Source organism: Capricornis sumatraensis, chromosome 5 (genome assembly GCF_032405125.1).
Source record: "Capricornis sumatraensis isolate serow.1 chromosome 5, serow.2, whole genome shotgun sequence".
In the NCBI taxonomy this organism is placed as follows: Eukaryota; Metazoa; Chordata; class Mammalia; order Artiodactyla; family Bovidae; genus Capricornis; species Capricornis sumatraensis.
In genome coordinates this window covers 75,809,384-75,836,259 of record NC_091073.1, presented here as the reverse complement: position 1 = coordinate 75,836,259, position 26,876 = coordinate 75,809,384, and the positions used below count along the sequence as shown (strand labels likewise).

Here is a 26,876-nt window from a genome sequence, read left to right as displayed (position 1 = left end):
AAATTTAATTAGAATTTTCCTAACCTTTGGAAAATTAAAGTTTCTTTTTTAACCCACACATTAACATTCAATCTTTTATTTTTATTAAATAGTTTATATACAAAAAGAAATATCAAGGTGTTCTACATTCATATAAACAATCATGATAACATTTGAAATTGTAAAGAAACCTACTGAAGAAAATATATACTTAAATACTTACAACGCTAAGCTAAGAAACACAAGTGATCATTTTAGATAAGATTGTTTAAATATACAGACACAAGATGGTGGCTTCAGAAAGCAAATGTGGGAGAAGCACAAAGATGTCTTGCTCTTTCCTCTTTCACCACAAGACAGGATGGTCCAGTTTGGAAAAACCAAAATCTTTCCTAAGTTCCAAATAGGTGCCGTTGCTCACCCAAGAGTCATCAATGGATTTCCTGTGGAAATGAAAGAATTTCTTGAAGGCTCCTGCCGAGATTGTCAGAGTCTCTATTTCCCTTTTCAGTTCCTCTCTGCCCCGCCCAGCCCTCCACCCCTCCCCCGCTGCTGCCCGTCCAGATCATCATTTGCATCTGCACACCCTGCCCCTATGGCACAGAACTGGACTGTTCAGCTACTTCTGACTTCGGCTTCTTGAACTTAGGGGCTGTGAGAAATGGTATTTCTGAGACAAATGGGTGAGGGAAGAGTCTGTGGTACAGAAAATATGGCTGGGATGACAGTTACCACCTTGAGTATGACTATGTAAATGCTGCAAATTAATCAGGTTGTTCAAATCAAGTAATAAATTAACAGTGAAAAGGAAAGGAATTGGAAATCATCACAGTCTAGAGTTAACAGCCTTGGTTCACTATTTGACTAGATGTTCAGTTCAGTTCAATTGCTCAGTCATGTCCGACCTTTTGCAACTGCAAAAGGACTGCAGCATGCCAGGCCTCCCTGTCCATCACCAACTCCCAGAGCTTGCTCAAACTCATGTCCATAGAGTCAATGATGCCATCCAACCATCTCATCCTCTGTCGTTCCCTTCTCCTCCTGCCTTCAATCCTTGCCCAACATCAGCGTCTCTTCTAATAAGGTAGTTCTTCACATCAGGTGGCCAGAGTATTGGAGTTTCAGCCTCAACATCAGTCCTTCCAAAGAATGTTCAGGACTGATCTCCTTTCAGATGGACTGGTTGGATCTCCTTGCAGTCCAAGGGACTCTCAACAGTCTTCTCCAACACCACGGTTCAAAAGCATCAACTCTTCTGCACTCAGCTTTCTTTATAGTCCAACTCACATCCATACATGACCACTGGAAAAACCATAGCCTCGACTAGACGGACCTTTGTTGACAAAATAATGTCTCTGCCTTTTAATATTCTGTCTAGGTTGGTCATAACTTTTCTTCCAAGGAGTAAGTGTCTTTTAATTTCATGGCTGCAATCACCATCTGCAGTGATTTTGAAGCCCAGAAAAATAAAGTCAGCCACTGTTTCCCCATCTATTTGCCATGAAGTGATGGGACCAGATGCCATGATCTTCGTTTTCTGAATGTTGAGCTTTAAGCCAACTTTTTCACTCTCCTCTTTCACTTTCATCAAGAAGCACTTTAGTTCTTCTTTACTTTCTGCCATAAGGGTGGTGTCATCTGCATTTCTGAGGATATCGATATTTCTCCCAGTAATCTTGATTCCAGCTTGTGCTTCATCCAGACCAGCATTTCTCATGATGTACTCTGCATATAAGTTAAATAAGCAGGGTGACAATAGACAGCCTTGACGTACTCCTTTCTCGATTTGGAACCAGTCTGTTGTTCCATGTCCAGTTCTAACTGTTGCTTCCTGACCTGCATACAGATTTCTCAAGAGGCAGGTCAGGTGGTCTGGTATTCCCATCTCTTTAAGAACTTTCTACAGTTTATTGTGATCCACACAGTTAAAGGCTTTGATATAGTCAACAAAGCAGAAGTAGATGTTTTTCTGGAATTCTCTTGCTTTTTCCATGATCCAATGGATGTTGGCGTTTTGATCTCTGGTTCCTCTGCCTTTTCTAAATCTAGCTTGAGCATCTGGAAGTTCTTGGTTCACATACTGCTAAAGTCTGGCTTGGAGAATTTTGAGAATTACTTTGCTAGTTATGAAATGAATACAATTGTACAAATGCACTAGTTTGAACGTTCTTTGGCATTGCCTTTCTTTGGGATTGGAGTGAAAACTGACCTTTTCCAGTCCTGTGGCCACTGCTGAGTTTTCCACATTGGCTAACATATTGAGTGCAGCACTTTCACAGCATCATCTTTTAGGATTTGAAATAGTTCAACTGGAATTCTATCACCTCCGCTAGTTTTGTTCGTAGTGATGCTTTCTAAGGTCCATTTGACTTCTCATTCCAGGATATCTGGCTCTAAGCGAGTGATCACTCCTTCATGGTTATCTGAGTCATGAAGATCTTTTTTTGTATAGGTCTTCTGAGTATTGTTGCACCTCTTAATATATTCTGCTTCTGTTAGGTCCATATTGTTTTTGTCCTTTATTGGGCCCATCTTTGCATGAAATGTTCCCTTGGTGTCTCTAATTTTATTGAAGAGATTTCTAGTCTTTCCCATTCTACTGTTTTCTTTGCACTGATTTCTTTTATTTCTTTGCCCTGACCACTAGGGAAGTCTCTCTTATCTCTTCTTGCTATTCTTTGGAACTCTGCATTCAGATGGATATATATTTCCTTTTCTCCTTTGCCTTTTGACTCTTTTTTTTCCTCAGATATTTGTAAGGCCTCCTCAGACAACCATTTTGCCTTTTTTTGTATTTCTTTTTCTTGGGGATGGTCCTGATCACTGCCTCCTGTACAATGTCACAAACCTCTGCCCACAGTTCTTTAGACACTCTCTCAAATCTAATTCCTTTGACTCTATTTGTCACTTTCACTGTATAATCATATAATACCAGATATTACATAGACCCAAATTCAAAAGGTTCAAAAGAGTGGAGAGCTGAATTTTCCCACCCTACTCCCAGTCTCCTGGTTCTCCTCAGAGACAATAAACTTAGCAGCTTCACTCCTCCAGAGAAATTCCATGTGGGTGAGCTTCCGTGCATGCACATGCGTGCTCCACTCCTTTCCTTTTTTTCATACAGTGGTAGCCCTGGACGGTGTCCTACCCCTGAAGTTTTTGCATAACATATACACTTGTAATCCTTTTCCATTGTCAAAATAAGGTCAGCAAACTATAGCTTAATAGCCAAATCCAGCAGTTGGCTTATCTTTGCAATTCCATTTAATCGGAACATACCATGCCTGTTCATTCAAGTATTGACTATTGCTGCTTTTGCATTGCACAGCAGGGTTGAGTCATCACCTGCTCACACCCTGCAAAGTTAATATTCACCATTTGTCTTCTGCAGGGAAAGTTTGGTTTCTCTGGCAAAAAGGAATTCCTCATTTCCTTTTTAAACAGTTGCATGATGTTCCATTGTGGGGATGGACCACAATTTAACAGGTACTTGACTGGTGGACACTGTGTTGTCAACCTCTAGCTATTATAAACAAAACATATGTTATTTTGTATGTGTGGGAGATTTATTGTATTAAAAATTCCTGTAAATTAAAACATCTGGGTTAAAGAGTATGTGCGCTTGTAATGTTGTCACATGTTTTAGAAAAAGTGAGGAGTGCATATTTATCCACATTCTTAGGAACACAGTTTCTGTTGTTTTTTTTTAAATTTTGTATTGGGGTATAGCCAATTAACAATGTTGTGATAGTTTCAGGTGGACAGCTAATGGACTCAGGTGACTGAGTCCATTATACACCTATAATCGATTATAGGTGTATAATGGAGCCATATACATCTATCCATTTTCTCTCAAACTCCCCTCCCATCCCATCCAGGCTGCCACAAAACATTGAGCAGAGTTCCCTGTGTTATACAGTAGGTCCTTATTGGTTACCCATTTTAAATATATGTCGATCCCAAACCCCCTAACTATCTCTTTCCCCCAGTCTTATCCCGGCAACCATAAGAGGAACATGGATTTTTATCACAATTGTTTCCCTATTCCAATCAAGGGATGTGTTTAAAATTAGTCAATCTGCATATCAGATATTTTTCTTTGAAACAAAGATGACTAATGCTGCCAGAGCTGTAGTTTCCACTTAGAATTTCCACTGATACTTTGGTGACTCAGTGTCAACAGAAACTTCTAAGTCCCCATACCCCTCCTCTCTGTCATTTCTGCCTGCTTCTAACTGGAACAGTTCCAGGACTGCTACTGCTGAACAATTCCCACCTTTTCTCACATTTTCACCTGCCACATCCAATACTCTGATAATTTTATAGACAATCAAAAAGAAAAAAAGCTGCCACTGTGTTTGGTCCTTCTCTGTTCCAGACAGAATTCTTACATGGTTGAAGCGACAGCCTAGGTAGCATATTATATTTTGCATTTAAATGTTAGTTCATTTCCCATAGAGCTCCATAGACTGCATGAAGATTTTTCAGGTTTTCATATCAGGTCAAGTTGATCAATCTCCTTACCTAGTTCTTGAGACAGTTTGGTTACCCATAATATTTAATGATCTTAAAAATGCTGTAACAAACCTCTTTAACAAATATTAGTAAAATCAATTGCTCAGTCTGTTAAGTCTATCCATTTACCTATCCATTGCCTTTCTGAAAAAAATAAGGAAACTTGAGCCGGCCCGCAGCCGCCTGCGCTTAGGGAGCCGGCCCGCAGCCGCCCGCGCTTAGGGAGCCGGCCCGCAGCCGCCCGCGCTTAGGGAGCCGGCCCGCAGCCGCCCGCGCTTAGGGAGCCGGCCCGCAGCCGCCCGCGCTTAGGGAGCCGGCCCGCAGCCGCCCGCGCTTAGGGAGCCGGCCCGCAGCCGCCTGCATTTAGGGAGCTGGCCCGCAGCCGCCTTCACTTCATGGGAAATAGATGGGGTAACAGTAGAAACAGCGTCAGACTTTATTTTTGGGGGGCTCCAAAATCACTGCAGATGGTGACTACAGCCATGAAATTAAAAAACGCTTACTCCTTGGAAGAAAAGTTATGACCAACCTAGATAGTATATTCAAAAGCAGAGACATTACTTTACCGACTAAGGTCCGTCTAGTCAAGGCTATGGTTTTTCCTGTGGTCATGTATGGATGTGAGAGTTGGACTGTGAAGAAGGCTGAGTGCCGAAGAATTGATGCATTTGAACTGTGGTGTTGGAGAAGACTCTTGAGGGTCCCTTGGACTTCAAGGAGATCCAACCAGTCCATTCTGAAGGAGATCAACCCTGGGATTTCTTTGGAAGGAATGAGGCTAAAGCTGAAGCTCCAGTACTTCGGCCACCTCATGCGAAGAATTGACTCATTGGAGAAGACTCTGATGCTGGGAGGGATTGGGGGCAGGAGGAGAAGGGGACGACCCAGGATGAGATGGCTGGATGGCATCACAGACTCGATGGACGTGAGTTTGAGTGAACTCCGGGAGATGGTGATAAACAGGGAGGACTGGCATGCTGCGATTCATGGGGTTGCAAAGAGTCGGACACGACTGAGCGACTGAACTGAACTGATTCATTACATGTTTAAACTCTACTATCCTGATCTTCAATCACTCATATCCTTAGTGTGTGATCAAAATCCACACCAACTTGAGGGAAAAGAGCATTATATTGGGGGGATAAAACATAACTTGTTGCTATTTTCCGGTTTTGGAAATATATTATTTTATTGCTGCAGCTGATAGATTAGTTGCTAAATCCTAACAGTGTTTCTGTTGCCCATTAGAAAATCATAACAACAAAAAATTCCTGTGAACAACAACAAAATCAAGACTGAAATGAAAAATGAAAATGAAACCAAGACTGGGGGTAATAGGCAGGGCAGAAATGGCTGCTTTGCTATATGTGCTTGTTTTAATGTTGATATTTAAATAAATTAAAAAATCAAAAAACCCCAGAACCATATTGAGCCCTAGCCTGTAGTCAAGAGAGCCAGACTCCTGTCTGGGACAGTCCACTGGGTCCTTCCACAGATCACCTCAGTCCCCTGGTCCTTCACCTCTTCTCAGTTAAAATAAAAAAAGAGGTGAAGGGTGGATGATCTTGGATGTCCCTTCTAAACTTTCAGCCTGTTTTTAATAAGAGCCTTCTAGCCAGTTATTTTTAAAATGATAGTAAATGTTCCAAATCTAAGCCCTAGGATATTGGAACTTCTGCAGTTCAAGAATTAGTTCTTAGAATTTCTAGTTTGATGATGACTAATTATCTCCATCACTGTATAGAATATACTTATAACAAAGTGAAAGTCGCTCAGTCGTGTCTGAGTCTTTGCGACCCCAAGGATTATACAGTCCATGGAATTCTCTAGGTCAGAAGAATTCTCTAGGTCGAGTGGAGAGCTGTTCCTTCTCCAGGGCATCTTTCCAACCCAGGGGTCGAACCCAGATCTCCCGCATTGCAGGCGGATTCTTTACCAACTGAGCCACAAGGGAAGCCCACGAATACTGGAGTGGGTAGCCTATCCTTTCTCCAGGGGATCTTCCCAACCCAGGAGATTGAACTGAGGTCTCCTGCATTGCAGTGGATTCTTTACCAACTGAGCTATCAGGGAAGCCCTATACTCATGAGAGGGGATGCAGAGAAACCAATCTTAGACCCAGTCTGAACAAACTTGCCTGGTATTGGGAGCTGGGTTTGGTTGGTCTCTTTGCTTCTCCCATAAACTCTTACTGAGCACCTCTCTGCAAAGTCCTGTGGGAGGTGCTGAGAGGCATAGGGAAAGAGCAAGGGATGCAAAAAAAGCAGGACGACTGAGGGTGGAGGCAGTGTCCACACAAAGACCGGCCCTTGCAAAGGAGAGACGTCACCACTGTGAAACAGGGAAAGTGCTGAGAACACTCTCATGGGGAGGGGATACCCCATCCACTCTCCTCAGTCTAGAAGCAAGAAGTGTCGCCAGTACCTGCCATCAGTAACCCATAGGAGCCCACCACTCACACACCTGAAAAACCTCGGCTGGTGTTCCACCTTATTTTCTTCTAAGACCCGCCGCCTTTCTCTCTGCAGCTGTTCAATCCTCTGCTTTTGTATTTCAGCTTCTTCTACGTTCCCTTCTTCTAGAAACCTGAGACATTAAGGGAAAAGATGAAGGAATACAAATGCCAAGGAAATGGAACCATCATTACTACCAGAACTGCACATGGGCAGACCAGATATTCAGAATACCCTCCTATAAAATAAGATGCCTCCCAACCCTTAAACATCACTTGGAAGTAGTGAGGGATGGCATTGTATTATGAACTGGTGATACAGACATGGTTCAAAAAATTATATCTATAAAAAGGAATTTGGGGCAAAATCTCCCTCTCATTCCTGTCTTCAATTCTGTTTCCTTCCTACCCCACCCACCATGGGTAACCCACCATGACTAGTTTCTTGTGCATCCTTCCAGAGATTTCTTATTCATATATAAACAAACATTAACATATATTTTCACCTCCCTTTTAGAATATAAATGGAAGCAGGCTACACATACTGTACATACTTTCTGGGTTTGGTTTCTTTTTTCTTGCATTGTTTTACTTAACAATATATCTTGGAGCTCTTTCTTGGTAGTACATAGATCTCTTCATTTTTTAATAGATATATAATATTCAGTTATGTGGATATACCTGAATTTATTTAAACAGTTCTCCATTGATAGATATTTGAGGTGGTCTCAATCTTTTTTACGTTATAATTAATGCTGCAGTGAAGGACTATGTACAATTGCCATTTTGCACATATGTTAGTTTATCTATAAGGAGATGATTCTAGAATTGGAATTGCTGGGTAAAGAGGTGAGTTTGCAATATGTCTATTACTAACTGCCCTTTCCAGGGATTCTAGCAATTTACATTCCCACCAGCAGTGGTACTGGAATGCCTCTTCCCTGTACCCTCAAGAGTGCATCAAACCTTTGAGTCTTTGCCATCTGATGGGTAAAGAAATGGTATAACGGCAAGGTTTTTAAATTTTTGCATTTCTCTGAGCAAGAATGAGCATCATTTCGTTTTATAGTTAGGAGATATCTGCACTTCCTAGTTTGTAAAGTGTTCATTTTCCTATGTCTATTTTTTTTCCCCCCAAATGGATTGATCTTGATTTCTAGAACCAAATCATGAAGTAAACTGCTCAGTCATAAATCTGTTGATTCTGGGTATACATTTTATTTATTTTACCATGAAGAAGGGTGCTGGGTTTTTTAAAAATAAAGTGAAATGTTATCTTTTTTCCCCTTGGTTTTGAGTCTTAAAGAGATAGGCCTTAGGGGAGACATTATGCTTTCCAGTTTACAGAATTGGAAACTGAGACTGAGAAAGGTTAAAAGCCTTAGCATATGTCATACAGCTTGTCAGCCTCAAACCTAGGATCAGAAGTTAGATTTCAATGCACCAAAATAGTTTGAATTCAAGGGCCAAGGAAGTGAATGCTTTTATTCTTTCAAGTACAGAGTAAGTGTATTTTTTATTACTATATGTAATAAAACTCTTTAAAAAAAACTTTTTAAAAATGTATTTCAATAGAAATGGGAATCTACTGGTGAATAAAGGTCATGCCACACACTGCTCTAAGCTGGGCTCTGCTCCTTCCACAAGGTTGCTTACAGTCCCCCTAGACTTCTACTCTTGACGACAGAATCTCTCTCTTTTAGGCTCCATCGGTGGCCCAGAAGATGTTACTAAGCCTTTTTATAAAGAGTTTCACACCTCTGGAGGATAAAGACCTGAAAAATATCCTTACCTTTGATCTGGCCTGAATCGAGTGTCGGTAGGTGGTAATAAAGACTTTAACAATGGATCCATTTCATTTAATTCTAGTGCAAACTGTGTGAAGCCGTAATATTGCTCATAGCCTTTTGGCATGGGATCTAAAAGAAAGAGAGATTGTTCATCTCTAACTTGAATTGCATTCACATCACATCTTAATTCTTTCACCTTTTTCATCTCAGACCTGCTACAATTTTTCTCTCTCAGCTCTAAACTCTTCCATTTCTGTTAAAACATTCTGGCTTACAAAGAGGTTCTGAATTTTCCTCTATAAATTTTCTTTTCTGTAAGTTTCCTTCTGCCTACAAGGCTAAGGCCTTCTTTGTGCAATCCAAATTTGTTAAATATCAAAATGTTTCTATAGAATTTTAAGTTATAAAAAAATTTGTTACAAAAATAAGCATGCTGCAAAGAACTCCAGGTCCATTTTTACTAACAAGACTCTTACTCTAGATAATCCATGTTTCATTTAAGAGAGGTCAAATTCTTCGGAAACTGTCTAGTACCTGGAATAGTGTTGGATCCACAGCAAGAGGTCAATAAATGTTATACTTTACTTTCATCTCTGCTCCTCCTTTCCTCAATGCGGGGCCTCTCCAAATCTTACATATTTTAATTTTAAATCATCTCAGGAGAAGCCAGGAATAGACATGGGATTACACCAGCAGAAACACTGTCAGCTGGAACCAAAGGGGACAGAGAAAATGGGACTAAATGAAGCAAGGCTGTTGGACTATTGTTATTTTACAGATGGAACCAGAGAGCTGCCCAGCTGCAAACATGCACCACCTTCAAGCAAAGGGAGGAATGACTCTGAAGGTGATTCAGAGACATTAGGCTGCCCCTCCCTCCACAGGCCCAGACTACACAGGCCCAGGGCACAAGGCTGCTTCCGCTTCTCAAAGGGCTGGGCCACTATGCAGCTTCAACATGCCCAGCTGCCACTACCCAGAACCCTGGGGGTCTTGGGAGCTGGGCACTGTCCCAGTGCGCCCAGAGGGTGGGGCTTCAAGCCAAAGAGGAGGTTCCCCAGTATTAAGACCTAATGGCATTTGCCCTGCTAGGTCTTGGACTAACTTAAAACCCATCATCCCTTTCTTCTTTCTTCTATGCCCCTTTGGAATGGGAATGTCTATCCTATGCTCATCCTGTCACTGTATTTTGGAAGCATATTTTGGTTTCACAGGTTCATAGCTGGAGAGGATGAATCACACCTCCAATCTCACCCATGCCTGATTTAGATGATATTTAAATGAGCCTCTAGAGTTGATGCAGGAATGAGTTAAAATTTTGGGGGCTGTTGAGGTGGAAAACATACATTTTGCACCTAAGAAGGATATGATTTTGGGGGCCAGAATGTTAGACTTGATGTTTACATTCTCTCAAAATTCGTATGTTAAAGTGCCACCTCCAACATGGCTATATTTGGAAATGAGATCTCTAAGAAACTGATGAAGGTAAAATGAGGTCAGATGGGTGGGCCCTCACCTGCAGTCAAGCCACAAGACTCTGATCAGAGCCCAAATTTGCCTGTACCCAGCCTTCAGAACTGTGAGAAAATGAATTTCCACTGTTTAAACCACCCAGTCTGTGGTGTTTTGTTATAGCAGCCAAAGCAGATTAATGCAGTCATGCTGCCCTAATTTTAATTCCAGCTAAGAATCAAGCTAAATATACCTAAATTTATGTCTTGGATAAATCAAATATAGACTAATCAAATAAAGTCTACTCCGAGCCTTAGCTCTAGTTATCCACACATACAAATGCTTTCCGTGAACTTTTCTGCAGATCCATTTTTTGAGGCTTCAGAAGTCCATTTTGTCTAATTCTAGTTCTCTGGATCCTAAGCATAAAAATAATAGCAAAGCTTCCTACTGTGCCTTAAAAAACCCATCCTAGTCTCCAGAGTGGAGACAGTGGGTTTGTTTTCTTGCAGACAGGCCAGGGATGCTCACAACCATAAACAGAGACATAAAGTCAATAAATAACAAGAATACCAGCTCACACAGTGTTCTTTTGTCAAGGTACTGCTTTAACACCTGAACCAGGTGGTAACTCTCATCTGTAATACATTCTTTAAGCAAAGGAGAATGAATGTTTCACTCATAAAATGTCATGTGTGCCTCTGAACCTTTGAAGCCAGGGAGGTGGCGAGTGGTGCCAATTCATTCTAGCTTCATGGCAATCTCTCTAACGGTGGAAGGTGTGGATACTACCCATTGAAAGAGACATTGTTGGCTGCCCACTCTACAGTCATCTCTTTTTCTTGCTAATGGCTAACTCATCTGTTCAGGTGTCCTTGTGCCCTTTCTAGGGGATTAATCTAAGGTCATCGGAATCTCTCCTGCTGACCCAGTTGCACAGGATCAGTTAAGGGATGAATCTGGTTCCATTTCAGGTTGACAAGTTATAAACATACATTTGGGGACTTCCCTGGTGGCACAGCGGATAAGAATCCGCCTGCCAATGCAGGGCCTGATCCCGGAAGATCCCACCTGCCTCGGAGCAACTAAGCCCGTGCTCCACAACTACTGAGACTGTGCTCTAGAGCCGACGGGCTGCGACTGCTGAAGCCTGCGGGCCCTAGAACCCATGCTCTGCAACAAGGGAAGCCGCCATGATGAGGAGCTGGCCCACCACAATGAACAGTCCCCGCTTGCCACGACTAGAGCAAGCCCACGCAAAGCAGCGAAGACCCAGTGCAGCCAAAAATGAATAACATAATAAATAAATAAATAATTTTTAAAAAAGAGCAGAGCCTTGCGGGAAACTCTGAATCCAGAAGAGTAAGATGGAGTAACAAGGACCACATCTGGCCTCCCACGTAAACCACCACCAACAGAAAGGAGACATACAAAGTAGAAAGATACATTTGCTGGGGGATACTAGGAAATTCTTCATTCCTGAGAAGAAAAGAGTCACTGCAGAAGAAAGCTCTTCCATCCTGACTTCTCTGCTAACATGAGAACATGATATTGAGCTGAAACAATCATATCGCATCCAGGAGAAGAAATATCACCGCCATATAGGGAGTGGCAGGTGGTGTTATTGGTAAAGAACTCACCTGCCAATGCAGGAGACGTAAGAGATGCAGGTTCAATCCCTGGGTTGGGAAGATACCCTGGAGAAGGGCATGGCAACCCACTCCAGTATTCTTGCCTGGAGAATCCCATGGACAGAGGAGCCTGATGGGCTATGGTCCATAGGGTCGTAGAGTCAGATACGACTGAATCGGCTTAGCATGCACAATGTGTTCTCAATGACCTACGTTCTTGAGACAGGTAAGTTGCCTATGTAACAAGCCTGGGGCCACCCCCTCCACACTTGTTAAGTAATAGTACATATCCTAATGGTTTAAGCCACTATTAGAATGGCTTTCCTTTTTAGATTTTCTTTTTATTTTGATCAGCCTAAAGCATCTTTAGGGTACTCTCTAAGAGCAATGGTTCTAGAGTATAACCATGCCTCGGGAAGATATTTATCAGATGAAAAGATGGGTAAACTCTTAAAATGTTTTAGGGGACGTGTTATGAAGTTTTGGCTTCCTTACCCTTTCTCCCCCCATTTGCTTAATGCACTTAGCATCTTTCTAGAATTATCGGAGAGATTAGAGTGGCTTATGGTATTGGGAAAATCTAGGGGACCCCCTAACTCTTGTAGGTCACTCTGCTTTTCCAGTAAGGTTTCCCTATCTCTAGAATGACTTCTTGAACTTCACTAATATTATTTTTTGTGTGCCTGGTATAGGCCCGGGAATGATGTGCGACCATGGATAAGCAATGGCTTTGTTCTGGGATTAAGAACCCAGGACTTGACCAGCCCAACAGAGGTACTGTTGATAAGCATGAGGATGAGTCTGAGATATAACTAGGTGAATGACAGAAGAGCCAGTAGCTCTCGCATAGTTCAAAGAGAGGCTGGATATATTAAACGGACGCTGACGTTCACCCGCAGCGGGGTTCTTCTGGCCACGCCCTCCCTTTGCTCCGCCTGGCGAACCCAGATACTAACTTGCTCTCCAGATGCAAGCGGATGAGGAGGAGCCGCCGCAGTAGATGCTCTCGTGCCATTTCCCAAAGAGCCGATGTACTGCTTTTCCACTCTGGTCAAACACTGTACCTTCAATCTCATGGGCGTTAGTGCTCCAGTATTTCGCCTAGGATTAAAAGGAGAGTCATCTGTTAGTGTTTGGGGGTCAATTTATTATGAACGTTAAGAGAAAAAAGGAAGAGGAAAGAAACCCGCAAGAATGATTCTATGCTGCATATGGTTTCTTGGTTCTGGCTTTTTTAAAACCATACTTTTAATTATTTAATAAAAATTAGAAGCTAGTAAGCTAGCCCTTTATTTATAGTTTGTAACTCAGCCGTCAACATTCGTGTAAGACATAATTGTCTATCTACTTTCATATCATGCACTGCAGGAAGGAAGGGCTCATCCACCAGGTGGGGGTTGACCCTTAAGCCCCCTCCGGAACAGCTGTTCCCTGCCTGTCACTGTGGCTTTATTGCAATTAAAAAGAAATGTAACTCATATAACTTATTCTCTCAAGGAACTAGACAATCCTTTGTAAACAACCAATTTTTTTTTTACCAAGTTTGTAAACCAATCAACTTTCGGTTTCTACTATTAATTTTTTTTTTTCCCCCAAACCAGACCTGCTCATCTAACTTATAGGGAACCTTATGCAATCCACATTCCCACTGAGTTGGTCCTGGACTGGGAACAGCTCAGCTAGGCTCAGCCTTGTGGATTTTACATATACAGTACCACACTGCAGTCAGCAGAGGGAGCGCTAAGTCCCTAGAGTTGAGTTTTTCAATTTGCCTTGCCTGCCCTAAAAATCTGCAAAAGACCAGAAGTCATTACTCCGTAAATCAAAAAATTCTACTACTATTTTCAGCCAAAACAGAATCCATATTTGGAAACCAATAAAATAGAGTGAAATTTCCAGGCCATATCTGATGGGCTGGCTTCCCCATTCCAAGTCCAAAGTAGAAATGGGAGGAAGGGCAGAGTATAGCAGTACCTCAAAGATTAATCAGAAATGTAACAGTGAGTTCTCTAGTCAGGTAAAAAGGAAAGCAAACACTGTCCAGACTTTTAAGTTTATTCTAAAACAGGAGTCATATTTTCTCTGTAGAGATATTTGTCAGTAAGTTCAATTTCTTACTAGGAAGCCACAGAAAGGGGCAGTCATGCCCCACACATAACTGCTGCTTTCAAATTCTTTTTCAACATCAGAGGCACATCCAGTGTTCTAATTCTTTTCATCTCTCATAGCTATGAAAATACGTTCCCTGGTCCTCAGTAGATGAATACCACATGGATGGTATAAACGGGAGTGAAGGACATTTCTTTGGGGAAATTTCTGAGAGCAGGGTTACTTGCACCTGGATCAATCAATCAATCAATCTACTATCTGTCAGTCTCCCAGGTATATATATCCCTTACTCAAGCTTCCTTTGCTTCTGTTTGGAAAGACCTTAGATGAAGCTTTTAAGGCAGGGTCATCTTTGCATGCTGCGTTGCTTCAGTCATGTCCAACTCTTTTCAACTCCATGGACTATAGCTTGCCAGGCTCCTCTGTCCATGGGATTCTCCAGGCAAGAATACTGGAATGGGTTGCCACGTCCTCCTCCAGGGGATCTTCCCAACCCAGGGATCAAACCTGCATCTGTTACATCTCCTCCATTCGCAGGCTGATTCTTTACCACCAGCGCCAGCTTATTTTATGCCAAATCACTACTAATTCTATCTACAACCCAGTTTGACCTACAGATTAATAATAAAGCTTCCAAGCCATCTCTCCATAATGCCCCTCAGTTGCTACAGGTGGTACAGAGAGGTACTGTGCAAAATTCCACAGTTAGAACCTAATCTCTTGGCTTATGATTTTGACCTTAATTAGATGCAAATACTCCTTGAGGAGGGTAATCCTTTAAGGCCACTTGGTATATGTGAGATTTTTACAGGCAAGAGGGAATTTCAGGAGGGAGAGAAGGTGGGGAAACGGACTCAAATCAAGGCAGATGGAAAGTTGGATAGGTAAGCAGATGATTCTAGGCTCTTTGCCTGAGGAAAAGCTGTTCATTTATCCTTGAATGTGCACGAGACTGCTGTGTGCTAGGCAAAACTGCCAGGCCATTGGCCACAGCAGTGGGCAAGACAGATCCGGCTTCTGCTTTGCTGGAGTCAGGAATAGCAAGGAGGGTGTGGGGAGCAGAAAATAAGCAAGTAAAGCAACAGCGAGCAAGCTACCTGCAGGTGTTAATAAACACTCTGAAGAAAACAGGATATGAAAGAGGGTGACTAACAAGGCTGATGGAAGGATCTAGAGAAAGGATCCCAAGCAGAAGGAAATGGAGAGAGAGAAAGAAGGACAGTGCAGCTAGAGGACGGTGAGGAAGGAAGGGGATGAGGGGTGGCAGGAGTCGAGGTGGGAGAGGAAAGGGGTGTGTGTGTGTGAGTGTGTGTGTGAGTGTGTGTGATGGGGGTGGGGAATGCAGACTCTACTAGGTCTCATGGGCCATTGTAAGGATGTAAGTGTTTGTTCTGAAAAAGATGGGACTTGTCAGAGGATTTTGGTCAAATATGATGTGACTTTCACTTTTTAAACTGTGCTAAAACATACATAATATTTACTGTTTCAACCATTTTTAAATGTAAAATTGAGTGGCACTATGTACATTCAAAGTTGCATAATGATTGCCTTATATATCTCCAGAACTTTTCATTTCCCAAACAGAAACTCTGTGCCCATTAAATAATGACTCCCTATTCCTTCCTCTTCACAGTCCCTGGAAATCACCGTCCTACTTTCTGTCTTTATGAATCTGGCTGCTGCTCCAGGTATCTCATATAAATGGAATCATTTTTATCCTTTTGTGTCTGGCTTATTTCACTTAGCATAATGCCTTCCAGGCTCATCCATACTGTATCATGATGACTTGTTTCAACAGGGTCCCTCTGGCAGACTCACTGGAGAGAGACCATAGAGGGGTAAAGGAAGGAAGGAGGCTAGGAGGGACTGTGACCCTGGTCCAAGTGAGACAGGTAAGGCTGAGACCAGGGGGCCCTGGCACAAAAGTGAAGGTGAAAAGTTCCCCAAGACACCCTGTGCCCTGAGGCCCAGTTCTGCCAAGGCCTGTCTGGGGCCACAGGCACCGAGGTTACCTTTATAAAGTTCACTTTGCAGTGGCAGGAATCGTCATTCAGGTTCTTGATGACAATCTCTCCATAGTGCTCGATCCACCTCTGCCCACTTAAGATGTTGTGGATGCAAGAGGTCACTTTGTTCCACTCAAAATGATCTCCAAAACTAAAGGAAGAGAAAGGGAAAGTTACAGCTCCCAGAGGAGTCAGCAGCAAAAGCAAACAAGCATTTCAAAAACAAGTCCTGTGATGAATTTCTTATTCCTTCATTTACAGACCTAACACCAAGAAAGCCATGCTAGGTGGTCTTAAGAGCCTTTACTCTCCTCCCCATGGGTGCCTCGGGGGTGGCAGCAGTCAGATCCTGGAACTGCAGAGGCTCCACTGGAAGTGGGGGGCCTCCTGAAACAACCCACTCCGTCCTTTGACAGAGGAAGAAACTGAACCAGAGGAGGTGTGTCTAAAATCATCAAACTATGAAAGGAGAGTAACAAGTGGAGGGTGGAGAGGTTGTCCACAGTGTGCCCCATCTACACACACACACACACACACACACACACACACACACATGCATATGTACACACAGGCAGACACATGCACTATATATTTATGTATATACATGTGTGGGTACATATATGTAGGCACATATGTATACAGGAAAGACTTTGATCTATTGTAGTTTTTACAGGCTGAAGGTTTGGGGCAATCCTGTGTAGAGCAAGACTATTGGCATTTTTCCAACAGCATTTCCTCACTTCATGTCTCTGAAGTATATAAAAAGTAACTTTCATAAGCAATAGGAAGCCCCAAAATTCATATTGTAATATTTACTTTATTGCATGGTCTAAAACCATATCTGCAATGTCTCTGAGATGTGCCTGTACACACACACACATATATATATTTTATTTATTTATTTTTTAAATATATTTTATATATAAATCTTAAGATACAAATATCTTAAATCTTTTACAATGAGAAAGTATTCCAGGTATGACTTACAGAATGAAATAATAATTATGAGGATAATGATATTAAGACCCAAACCAAACACTTCATGGCACATACTATGTGCCGAGTATTATTATTTTTAATTAATTTATTTTAATTGGAGGCTAATTACTTTAGAACATTGTCGTGGTTTTTCCCATACATTGACATGAATGTGACTATTTTAAGTGTTATTTCAAGTGCTTTCCATATCTGTTTAATCATCACAACAGTCTTATGAAGTAGATGGTTTATTATCCCTATTTCACAGATGAGGGAACTGGTGATCAGAAAGGTTAAGTACCTGCCCAAGGATTTGCAATTAGTAAGTAGCAGTGTGAGCATATGAGTTCCAGCACCAGAGACCATAACCATTACCACTTTGCTTTATGAATAAGTATCAATCATCCCTGAAAGATCAAAGTCATGGCTTTCTTTAAAAAAAGTTTTGACAGTGAGGCACGACAACAATGTTAAAGAAAACTTATCATTCCTAATTGTGTTAGAAAGTAGAAATGAAACTTCTAAAAACTCTATTCAGGGAACTTTGGTGTCCAGGAAGCATTTCCATTAGAGAGAATGAAAATGTGAGACTGTCCAAATGAGGAACATTTGAAGCCACTGTCAAACGTAGAAAAACACACACTCTCAGCACCACGGGGGACAGTGGGCATCCTGTTTCCAAACCCTGGCCCTAAATTCTATAAAGTTCCTAACCACAGAAGGGGAACTTACACTGGCAGAGTCACATGGGTTGTGCCAATGGGAACGATTTCCATGGATTTGCCCCAGAATTTGTTTTTCCATCTCACATCTGAAATGAAATAATACTGAATATTACATATTTAGCGGGAGAGCTAGGTAGATCAAAGGTTTCTTAGGCTGGATAAATGATTAATCACAATATAGGATAGTCTCTTCACAATAAAATTTATCATTATTCAATATAAACAGCAAATGAGTACCTGGAACAGAATTAGAGAAACCCTAAAACTACAAAGTATATCACTGCCCCCCAACCCCCTGGAAGAACTCCCAGCATGAAAGGCATATAGAAGTAAGGCCCCCATGAGAGGCTATCATTGAATAAGTGGAAATAAGGTGAAATGGAACCAGAGAAGAAGGAATGAGCACCATGCTTGGGGAAGGCATCAGAAGAGGCTTGTCTGAAAGGGCCACTTAAATTGGGCTTGGAAGAGTAAGTAGGAGTTCACCTGGCAGAGAAAAGGCAGTTTAAGGCAGAAGACATGAGCGATGTGAGAGAACAGGGTGTGGTTCTGCTCTATGCGTCTCAGGTTGTTTAGAGAGAAGAGCAGAAACGCAGCTTGAGTACAACAAACAGCAGGCTTGATAAGCTTGGCTAAGAATCTGATTTGGGTGCACTGGGGGAAACAAGGTGTTTGTTCAGACAGAGAATTGATGTGATTAGATACAGACTTTGCCAAGGTAATTGGCAGCAATGTGGAAAATGGAACAAAAGCAGGTGAGATGAGAAGCAGGTGATCTGTATTTACTCAAAGGATCAATGAGGATGAAGTGAACCAAGACAGTAGTAGTGGATGCAAGGGAAGAGAGTGGTCCCAGAACCATTAAGGAAACAAAAATAGAACTTGGTGACATTATTAGATGCAGGCTGTGACAGACAGGGAGAATCTGTGGATGATTTCAGATTTCTACAGCAGGCACGAGCGGTGGTGCCATCAGGGAAACAGGGAATAGAAAAAGAAGAGCAGGGACAGATGATCCCTCTGGCTGCCAGGTGACAATACACAGACCATGGGGGAGCAAAGGTGAATGCATGGAGGCCAGCAGCGGGGCAAGGCCTGGTCTAGGAGAGAGATGGGCTGGGACCAGGAAGGCCCTGAGCACATCCTGCAGGATTCTATTTATAGGACATGTCCAGAACAGGCATACCTATAGGGACAGAAAGAAGATCAGTGCTCGCATAAGGATGCAAGAGGCTGACAGAAATTGGCAGGTAGGGGGACGGGGGCAGGAGGGTGTGGTGGTGGGGAGCCATTAGAAGGTGGGTACTGGCTGAAGAAGTTTCTTTTCGGAGTGCTGAAAATGTTCTAAAGTTCCTGTAGTGATGATTGTACAACTATGTGAATAAATTAAAAACCACTGACTTGTACCTTTAATTAGGTAAGTTGCACAGTATATATCTCGGCTTCCCTGGTGGTCCAGATGGCAAAGTGTCTGCCTGCAATGCAGGAGACCCAGGTTCGATCCCTGGGTGGGGAAGATCCCCTGGAGAAGGAAATGGCAACCCACTCCAGTATTCTTGCCTAGAGAATTCCATGGACATAGGAGCCTGGTAGGCTTTAGTCCATGGGATCACAAAGAGTCGGACATGACTGAGTGACTTCACTTCACATCACTTCACAGTATATATCTTAGCAAGTTGTTATCCCCCAAAACATAATTGGTTGTATAAAGCAAAGTACTAATAATGTATGACAGGGTTTATGACATATATACGTAAAATGTTTGTCCACAATAGGAAAGGTTGGGGAAGGGAAAATAGAAGTACACTTTTTAAAGTTTCTTTTGCTATAGGTTAAGTAGCAAAATATCACTTGAAAAGAGACTGTGATATGTTAAAGATATATGAACCCTAAAGCAACAACTAAAAAACGGAACAAAGACATATAGCTAATAAAGCAACAAAAAATACACAATGGAATCACATGTAACAATACAAAAGAAAGTTAAAAAAGAGAGAGAGAGAGAAAAGGGGAACAAAAAACTGATGCAACAGGCAGAAAACAAACAAGAGACCAGATCTAAACCCAACTATGTCGATGATCACAAGATCCCCTGGAGAAGAGCATGGCAAACCACTCCAGTATTCTTGCCTGGAGAATCCCATGGACAGAAGAGCCTAGCGGGTCATAGTCCATGGGGTCACAAAGAGTCGGACACGACTGAAGTGACCTAGCAGGCATGCATGCACATGTCAATAATCATAATAAGTGTAAGTGATCTAAAAAATCTAATTAAGAGGTAGAAAAATGTCAAAATGGATTTTTTTAAAAAAAGCAAGATTTGGACTTATGGAGAGGTGGAATTGCCCAGGAAGAAGCTAATGAGGAAGAAGAAAATGGAGCTGAAGAGAAAACTGTGATTGATTTAAGACCCCTCCCATTAAATAACATATAACTAAAGTAATAATGTGAGAGTTGGACTATGAAGAAAGCTGAGCACCGAAGAATTGATGCTTCTGAACTGTGGTGCTGGAGAAGACTGTTGAGAGTCCCTTGGACTGCAAGGAGATCCAACCAGTCCATCCTAAAGGAGATCAGTCCTGGGTGTTCTTTGGGAGGACTGATGTTAAAGCGGAAACTCCAATACTTTGGCCACCTCATGGGAAGAGCTGACTCATTGGAAAAGACCCTGATGCTGGGAAAGATTGAGGGCAGGAGGAGAAGGAGACAAGAGAGGATGAGATGGTTGGATGACATCACTGACTCGATGGACATGGGTTTGGGTGGACTCTGGGAGTTGGTGATGGACAGGGAGGCCTGGCATGCTGTGGTTCATGGGGTCGCAAAGAGTCGGACATGACTGAGCGACTGAACTGAACTGAAAGTAATAATAACAATATAGTCCTTACAAGGTCAATGACACTGCAATTAGGAGGTTAGAGACATTATGGGAAATTTTTCCAAAGTATTTTAATGAAAAAGAAGTCTCCAGTCAAGCTTTAATTCTAAATTTTAGTAGCAAAGATTCAAAAAGGAAACCATAGTAGTTGTAATCTAAACTAGCAATACTGCCTCCAGAGAGAGAAACTGGATGGCTAGGAACTGGGATGGGGGAGGGAAATTTTTCACAAAATACTCTTATCTTTTAAATTATAGATACATTAAAAAAAAAAAAAAGGCCATGTGGCAAATCAGGTGTTAACCAGCTAGAATAATCTTTTAAAAAACTGACATGTGCTCATGGTTCAAAACACTGGGATGCTCAAATTTTCTTTTTTATAGCACACTGACTATGGAATAAATAAGTTAACAAAATTAATTAATCCACTTAGGAAATATTAGCAGCAATATTTTGTCTTCAGAGCAACCATCCCTCCCAAATTAAAAGCATAATAAACTGAACATAGGAATAACCACCCCAAACTGAAAAAAAATTGGCAATGTAAAATGTCAGAGATAAAATTTAAAGTTTTCAAAAGCAAAAGAACCCTCTGCAGTCTAGAGTCTAATAACTGTAAATATTTAATGTCTCTTGAAATACACGAGGCATTTCAAATGGATGCAGAATAAGATACAGGGAAAAGTTACAGGAATAAACAACGGTGATGGGCCAGACAAAGACTGAGAATTTTTAAAGAAGGAGACAATCAAATTATCCTCCAGAAACTTTAATTATGAAGTCAACAAATGGCAGTTATTGTTCAATGATGAGAGGAAAGAACATCAAATGGTACAGATTGTTCCAGTGAGATCCAAGTCCAGGGCCCACTTAACATTTACAGTAAATGATAATGTTACACAAAATGATAGAGGCACATTACCTTGCCAGAAAACAAAATTTGCAGACTCAGCGTGACATGCAGAGATAGGTGGATGGTGGCTGACCTGATGGAAACAAAGGTGAAAAAAACACAAAAAATTAACTTTTGTGTCTCACAAAATCCTTTCTCCCTTGCACTGAGATGGAACACAATTGCAGTGTCTAAATGAATGGAAACTTGTTAAGTTTCCCTTCAACTAGTCTGTCCTCAAGAGGGAGCTCCTGACACAGTCAGCTCTGTCTTGTCAGGAAAGAACCTGTGAATGGAAGCCTCCAGAAGCCTGGGGAAAAAGCAGCCAAGTGGTGAGTGATGAGGGTGGAGATATGTTTTGAAAGATGTGGAAATAAAAGCAGAGACACAGGGCTGCCCACTTACAAATCAGCTAACCTGACATTAGCTTCCAAGGTCAAAATCAATGCTATTCTGAAAGTACCTGCAAATGTTTTAATTAAGACATCAAATAGTACATATTTTAAATGTTAAGTATTTCTAAGCAATACAAAAAAAACTCTGGTTCAGCAGATTTTAATCTGCTGAGCCCACTCAGTGAAACAATGCAAGGTATCTTTTTGAAAACTCTGCATCACAAATGTCCAGCTACTTTTTAGATCACTGACAAGAAGACCAATTAACGGCTGAGAAAAAGTTTTTGTTCATTTTTTGTTCATAAAAATATCTTGAGTAAATATGCAATTACATTACAGAAAAGAGAGTCCCCTGTAACAGGGACTGTAGATCATTTCCCTGCCTTTTGTCACTGGGGTCATTAACTTCTGTTTTGCACACTAATGAAGAAGCTAAAGAGAAAATGGCTCCTCAGTTAGATTTCTTCATTATCTCAGTAACATTCAAGGCACAGGAGCAGTACGTGTGCTGTTATCATGATAGTGCTATCATGCAATACTAGTAAATGAGTAATAAGCCTGGCATGCTTGCTTGGGATTGCAGAGTCGGACACAACTTAGCAACTGAACAGCTACAATAAAAGAGTAATGCTGCTGTGATGTTTCCAGAAATTTCTATGACATAGCTGGTTCTTGACTTCCCTGGGGGTTTAGGTGGTAAAGCGTCTGCCTACAGTGCAGGAGACCCAGGTTCAATCCCTGGATGGTAAGCTGGTTCTTAACAAACATTATCTTACATTTAAGACATTTACAGATGAGAAAACTGAAACCAGAAAGATTATCTAACAATAACATTTCCCAAACACACCGAGAGGAGTGGAAGTAAAACCCAGCATTTTTGGTTTACAAGTGGCTTTCAAAGTTTCAAAAAAAAAAAAAAAGTCCTTTAAGTAGACACACCCTGTTTTCAAACATATCAAGAACTCAGAATACTCAGGGGCCTGCTTGAGGTGAACAGGTGTGGCGGGAAGTTGGGGTGACCAATCTATAACCAGTGGCCTTGCTCTGAACCCTGGACTGCAGAGAGGAACATGTTTGAGAACCTCTTCTGTGGCCCTCTTCCAGGTGGAAAACAGCCGGGATAGGACGGGAGTGCAATGGTATCCACTTGGCTTGAAGAAAAGTAGGGACAAAGATGTCAACAGCATAGCTATCTTTCAGGTCTCAATGAACATATAAATCCCAGATCCACTATGAGGTGGGAGGTGCACACATGCTGTCCCTTGGAGGGTTTTAATTCTCACTGCCCTCTTGAGAATGTGACCTCCTCTCCATGCTTATGTGCATTTCACCTCAAACACTAAGAAACCTAACTTCTAAAATGCTTTGCTTCACTGTCTTTTCTTTCAACCCAACCCCCTGAAGATACATTATATCACACAAACTGCTCAATTCTTGCCTTCTCTTCTTTCCCCATTAGGAGAACAGTGGAGTTACTTTTTAAACCTTGGGATCATACAGAAGGGGGCTTCCCTGGTGGCTCAGTGGTAAAGAATTTGCTCGCCAATGCAGGAGACGCAGGTTCTGTCCCTGGACTGGGAAGATTCCCCTGGAGGAGGGCAACCCACTCCAGTATTCTTGCCTGGGGAATCCCATGGACAGAGAGGAGCTTGGCAGGCTACAGTCCATAGGGGTGCAAAGCGTCGGATATGATGTAGCAACTAAACAACAGCATCATATAAAACTAAACCAGGGCAAGACAATACTGACCCCTCACTTCTCCACTCCACTTGCCTCATCCACCCTGCAGTGGAGTGGACAGGAGCTATGGAATAGCCCTGTGCCCCATACCCTAGGCAGATTTTAAGTAGATTATTACAAAGCAGATCATAGTCATTCCCACAGAAATAATGCAGTAAAAAATGTGAAGATCACAGTCTTGGTCAAGAATTTGGCATTTTATAAGTCTGGCAAGTATAAGCATCACAGCAAAATACAACACATAAAAACTATAAACTCTTCTGTAATAATTTAAAATCCTATGAAACAAGGATATAAATATACTGTCCATATGAATTATAAAAGCAACTCTATCATATCATAAAGTATACATATGTCCCATAAAATGCAAAGTTGACCTTTTTAAAATAGTTGTGTCAGATTAATGAATCACTGCTTAGCAAAGTGCCTTTAGATGGAGTTGAAGGGCTGTTTTCTGAATGCATAAATCCCATCACTGACATATCAATGATTTGGTTTCTTTCTTTCTGGCTTAAAAACACCTTTGGGAGTGATTTATTTGATGTACATGACTTTTAAGAAGTTTACAAAGCTTTCCAGGGAAACTAAATTCATGCCTTATTTTTGTTTGATATGTTTCCTTCCTACAGGCATTTATTCATGAAACGTATCTGAAGCCTCTGCCATGTGCTGCATGAGTGTCAGGGAATGAGAGATTGCTCCTGGAGAACCCCAGATCTAGAAGCTAACTGTGCAATATCATCAATATCATCTACTGGCTGAGTGACCCTGAGGGTGTTTTTAAACCCTCTGGGCCTCCATTACTTCATCTGTAAAACAGGACTAGTACCACTGACTCTGCAAACTGAAAAAAGATAGCCCATGGAAAGTGCCAGGATCATCTGCTAGTACAGAGTCAGCAGAGATTATATTTTAATTTTTTGTCATGAGTGGTATTTCCACTTAGCTCTCATGGTAACCTTGTGTCTTCATTACCCTTATCTTATGAATTAGGAAACGGGTTTTTTCCCCAGTCAAGAGCCTGCCCAGTGCTACACAGTTCATCACTGACGAGGGCAGCCCTCTAAATTCATGAGGGCAGCCCTCTAAATTCATGAGGGCAGCACTCTAAATTCAGGTCTTCTGACTTCAAATCTAACACTGTTTCCTGAGATGCCCTAGCTGCTCCTTGATGGTTGCTCTCAAAGCTGGGCCCTGGCTCCTGCCCAAAGCCTCAGCACACTGTTAAGTTCCCATCATGGATATTTAGAAAAGGAACCTTCTGAGTCTGACCTTTCCAACACCTCTGAGTCTCATTTACTTCTTTGTAAAATGAGGTCTGAGAATCCCTCTGGCTTCAAGATACTATTATTCTAACATCTGTTTTCTTTGAATCTCAGTATCAGAGGCAGCAGCAGATGCCAGGCAATTGGAAAAGATTCTATTAAGGCTTTGATTAATTTAAAAACCCATGGTGAGGTGAAGTCTCTCAGTCATGTCCAACTCTTTGCAACCCCATGTACTGTAGCCTACCAGGCTCTTCCATCCATGGGATTTTCCAGGCAAGAGTACTGGAGTGTGTTGCCATTTCCTTCTCCAGAGGATTTTCCAGACCCAGGGATTGAACCCAGGTCTCCCAGATTGTAGGCAGATGCTTTACCATCTGAGCCACCAGGGAAGTCTAAAACCCATGAAAAGGGGGTAATTCCCAGTTAATCGTTTAATTTTTGTTGATGGTAATCTCTCTACTATCTACTGGAGTAAATAATAATGGGCACCATCTAACCTGTCTTTGCTAGTACAGGATTTAGCTGAGTTTCTCTTTTTATTACACCTTAACCCAGGCACAGAAAGGTATTAGATTTTGAGTTTGAGTCTGAACTGATTTAGCCTCAAAGCAAACACTGTTAACCTGCTGGCTAAACCCACTCTGGACTGTTATTAGTATCTCTCTCCATCACTTCCTCTCCCCCTTGATCAAATAGGAGCGACTTTTTACTGGTAAGGACCAAACGTTCAGGAAATTAGTATATATGGTTTTTTATTGTGCAAGTATTTATATGTATCTTTCTTTCTACAATCTCAAAGTCAATGAGTTTCTCTGGCAGTTAAGAATTCTTGTGATTTATTTGTATAGCTGAGGTCTTTCTTCACCATGACCTGATGATTTTTGATTTATGCTTTCAGAACGCACTTTATATAAGAGGTGGGTGGTAAGGAGACAAGAATATGAGTGTTTCAATATTTGTGTATTATGTAGGTTTTTCTTCTTCATATTGAGAAAAATAAAACCTTAAATACATCAGTCCTGCAGCTGTCCAGACCTGTAAAGAGTCCTCCTAGTCTGGACGCATCTCCCACCACGAAGGGATGCTTGTGGAAAAGAGAACAAGTGACCAGTCAAAAATCACCCAGGGAGGGGACCAAGGCATTCATCAAACATTTCCCGATTGTCTGTGATGTGTCAGGCACTGTCTTAGTCACTGTGGATACAATGAGAAACAAAAGAGACAAAAATCTTTACCCTCCTGGAATTTACATTTTAGTGCAGAAATGCAATGGGTGGGACAGATATAAGCACATAATTTGCCAGCGGTAACATGGGAAGGAGAATAAGCAAGAATGAAAATGGGAGATGGTGAGTGGGAATGCCATCCTGGACAGGGTGGTTGGGGCAGGACTCTGTGATGGAAATCCCTGAGGCTAAGAGAAGTAAGACAGCCAATCACATAGATAGCCAGGGGAAGTATGTCCAGGTCAGAGGACGCAGCCACCGCACAGGGCTGACAGATGCTCAGGATGTTTTAGGAGGAGCGAAAAGGTCAGTGTGGCTGAAGCTGAATGAGTCAAAAGTGGGAAGAGGCATGATATCTAGGGGTGCCATCTTAGAGGGCTCTGTGGGCCACAGCCAGAACTTGGGGTTTGATTCCAAGTGACCGCAGAAGTCATTAGAGACATCACTGGTTGCTGAGCGCAGAACTGGCTGTGGGAACAAGGGACCAGATAGTGAGTCAATTGCAACAAGCCCAGTCATTGATGCCGATGGCTTGGGCTTGGCGACCAGCACCAGTGGGGTGGCAGTGAAAACGGCTTTAGAAGGAAGACCCTGGGATTTGCTGATGAACAGGATGTGGATTATAAAAGAAAGCTACTAAGGAGGCGGCCACGAATATTGGTCTGATTTGGGGGGTGGGGAACAGTTGCCAATTATTTTCTCTTCCCCTGAGTTCAGAGTTAAGTACTTATTTGATAAACACACGGTTTCTTTAAAAAAGAAAAATACAGTAAGTAATAACCTAGAAATGCAGAAGCACTGGTTTGGTCACCTTACAGTTGATTTATTGCTTGTTTTACC

General features: G+C 41.8%; 1 protein-coding gene across 4 annotated transcripts in view; it reads right to left on the bottom strand.

Annotated features, from left to right (window-relative positions):
* Window positions 1-277: 277 nt before the first annotated feature.
* Window positions 278-26,876, bottom strand: part of OSBPL3 (oxysterol binding protein like 3) — a 95,860-nt gene continuing 69,261 nt past the window's right edge. For all 4 annotated transcript variants that reach the window (XM_068972624.1, XM_068972626.1, XM_068972627.1 and 1 more), the window contains 7 exons: window positions 21,438-21,501; window positions 17,645-17,723; window positions 15,941-16,085; window positions 12,776-12,920; window positions 8,739-8,865; window positions 6,958-7,080; window positions 278-422 (listed from right to left, as the gene is read on the bottom strand). In XM_068972624.1, coding sequence (XP_068828725.1) covers window positions 326-422; window positions 6,958-7,080; window positions 8,739-8,865; window positions 12,776-12,920; window positions 15,941-16,085; window positions 17,645-17,723; window positions 21,438-21,501 — 780 coding nt within the window. In that variant the 3' untranslated portion in view covers window positions 278-325. The remainder of the gene's footprint in view (window positions 423-6,957; window positions 7,081-8,738; window positions 8,866-12,775; window positions 12,921-15,940; window positions 16,086-17,644; window positions 17,724-21,437; window positions 21,502-26,876) is intronic.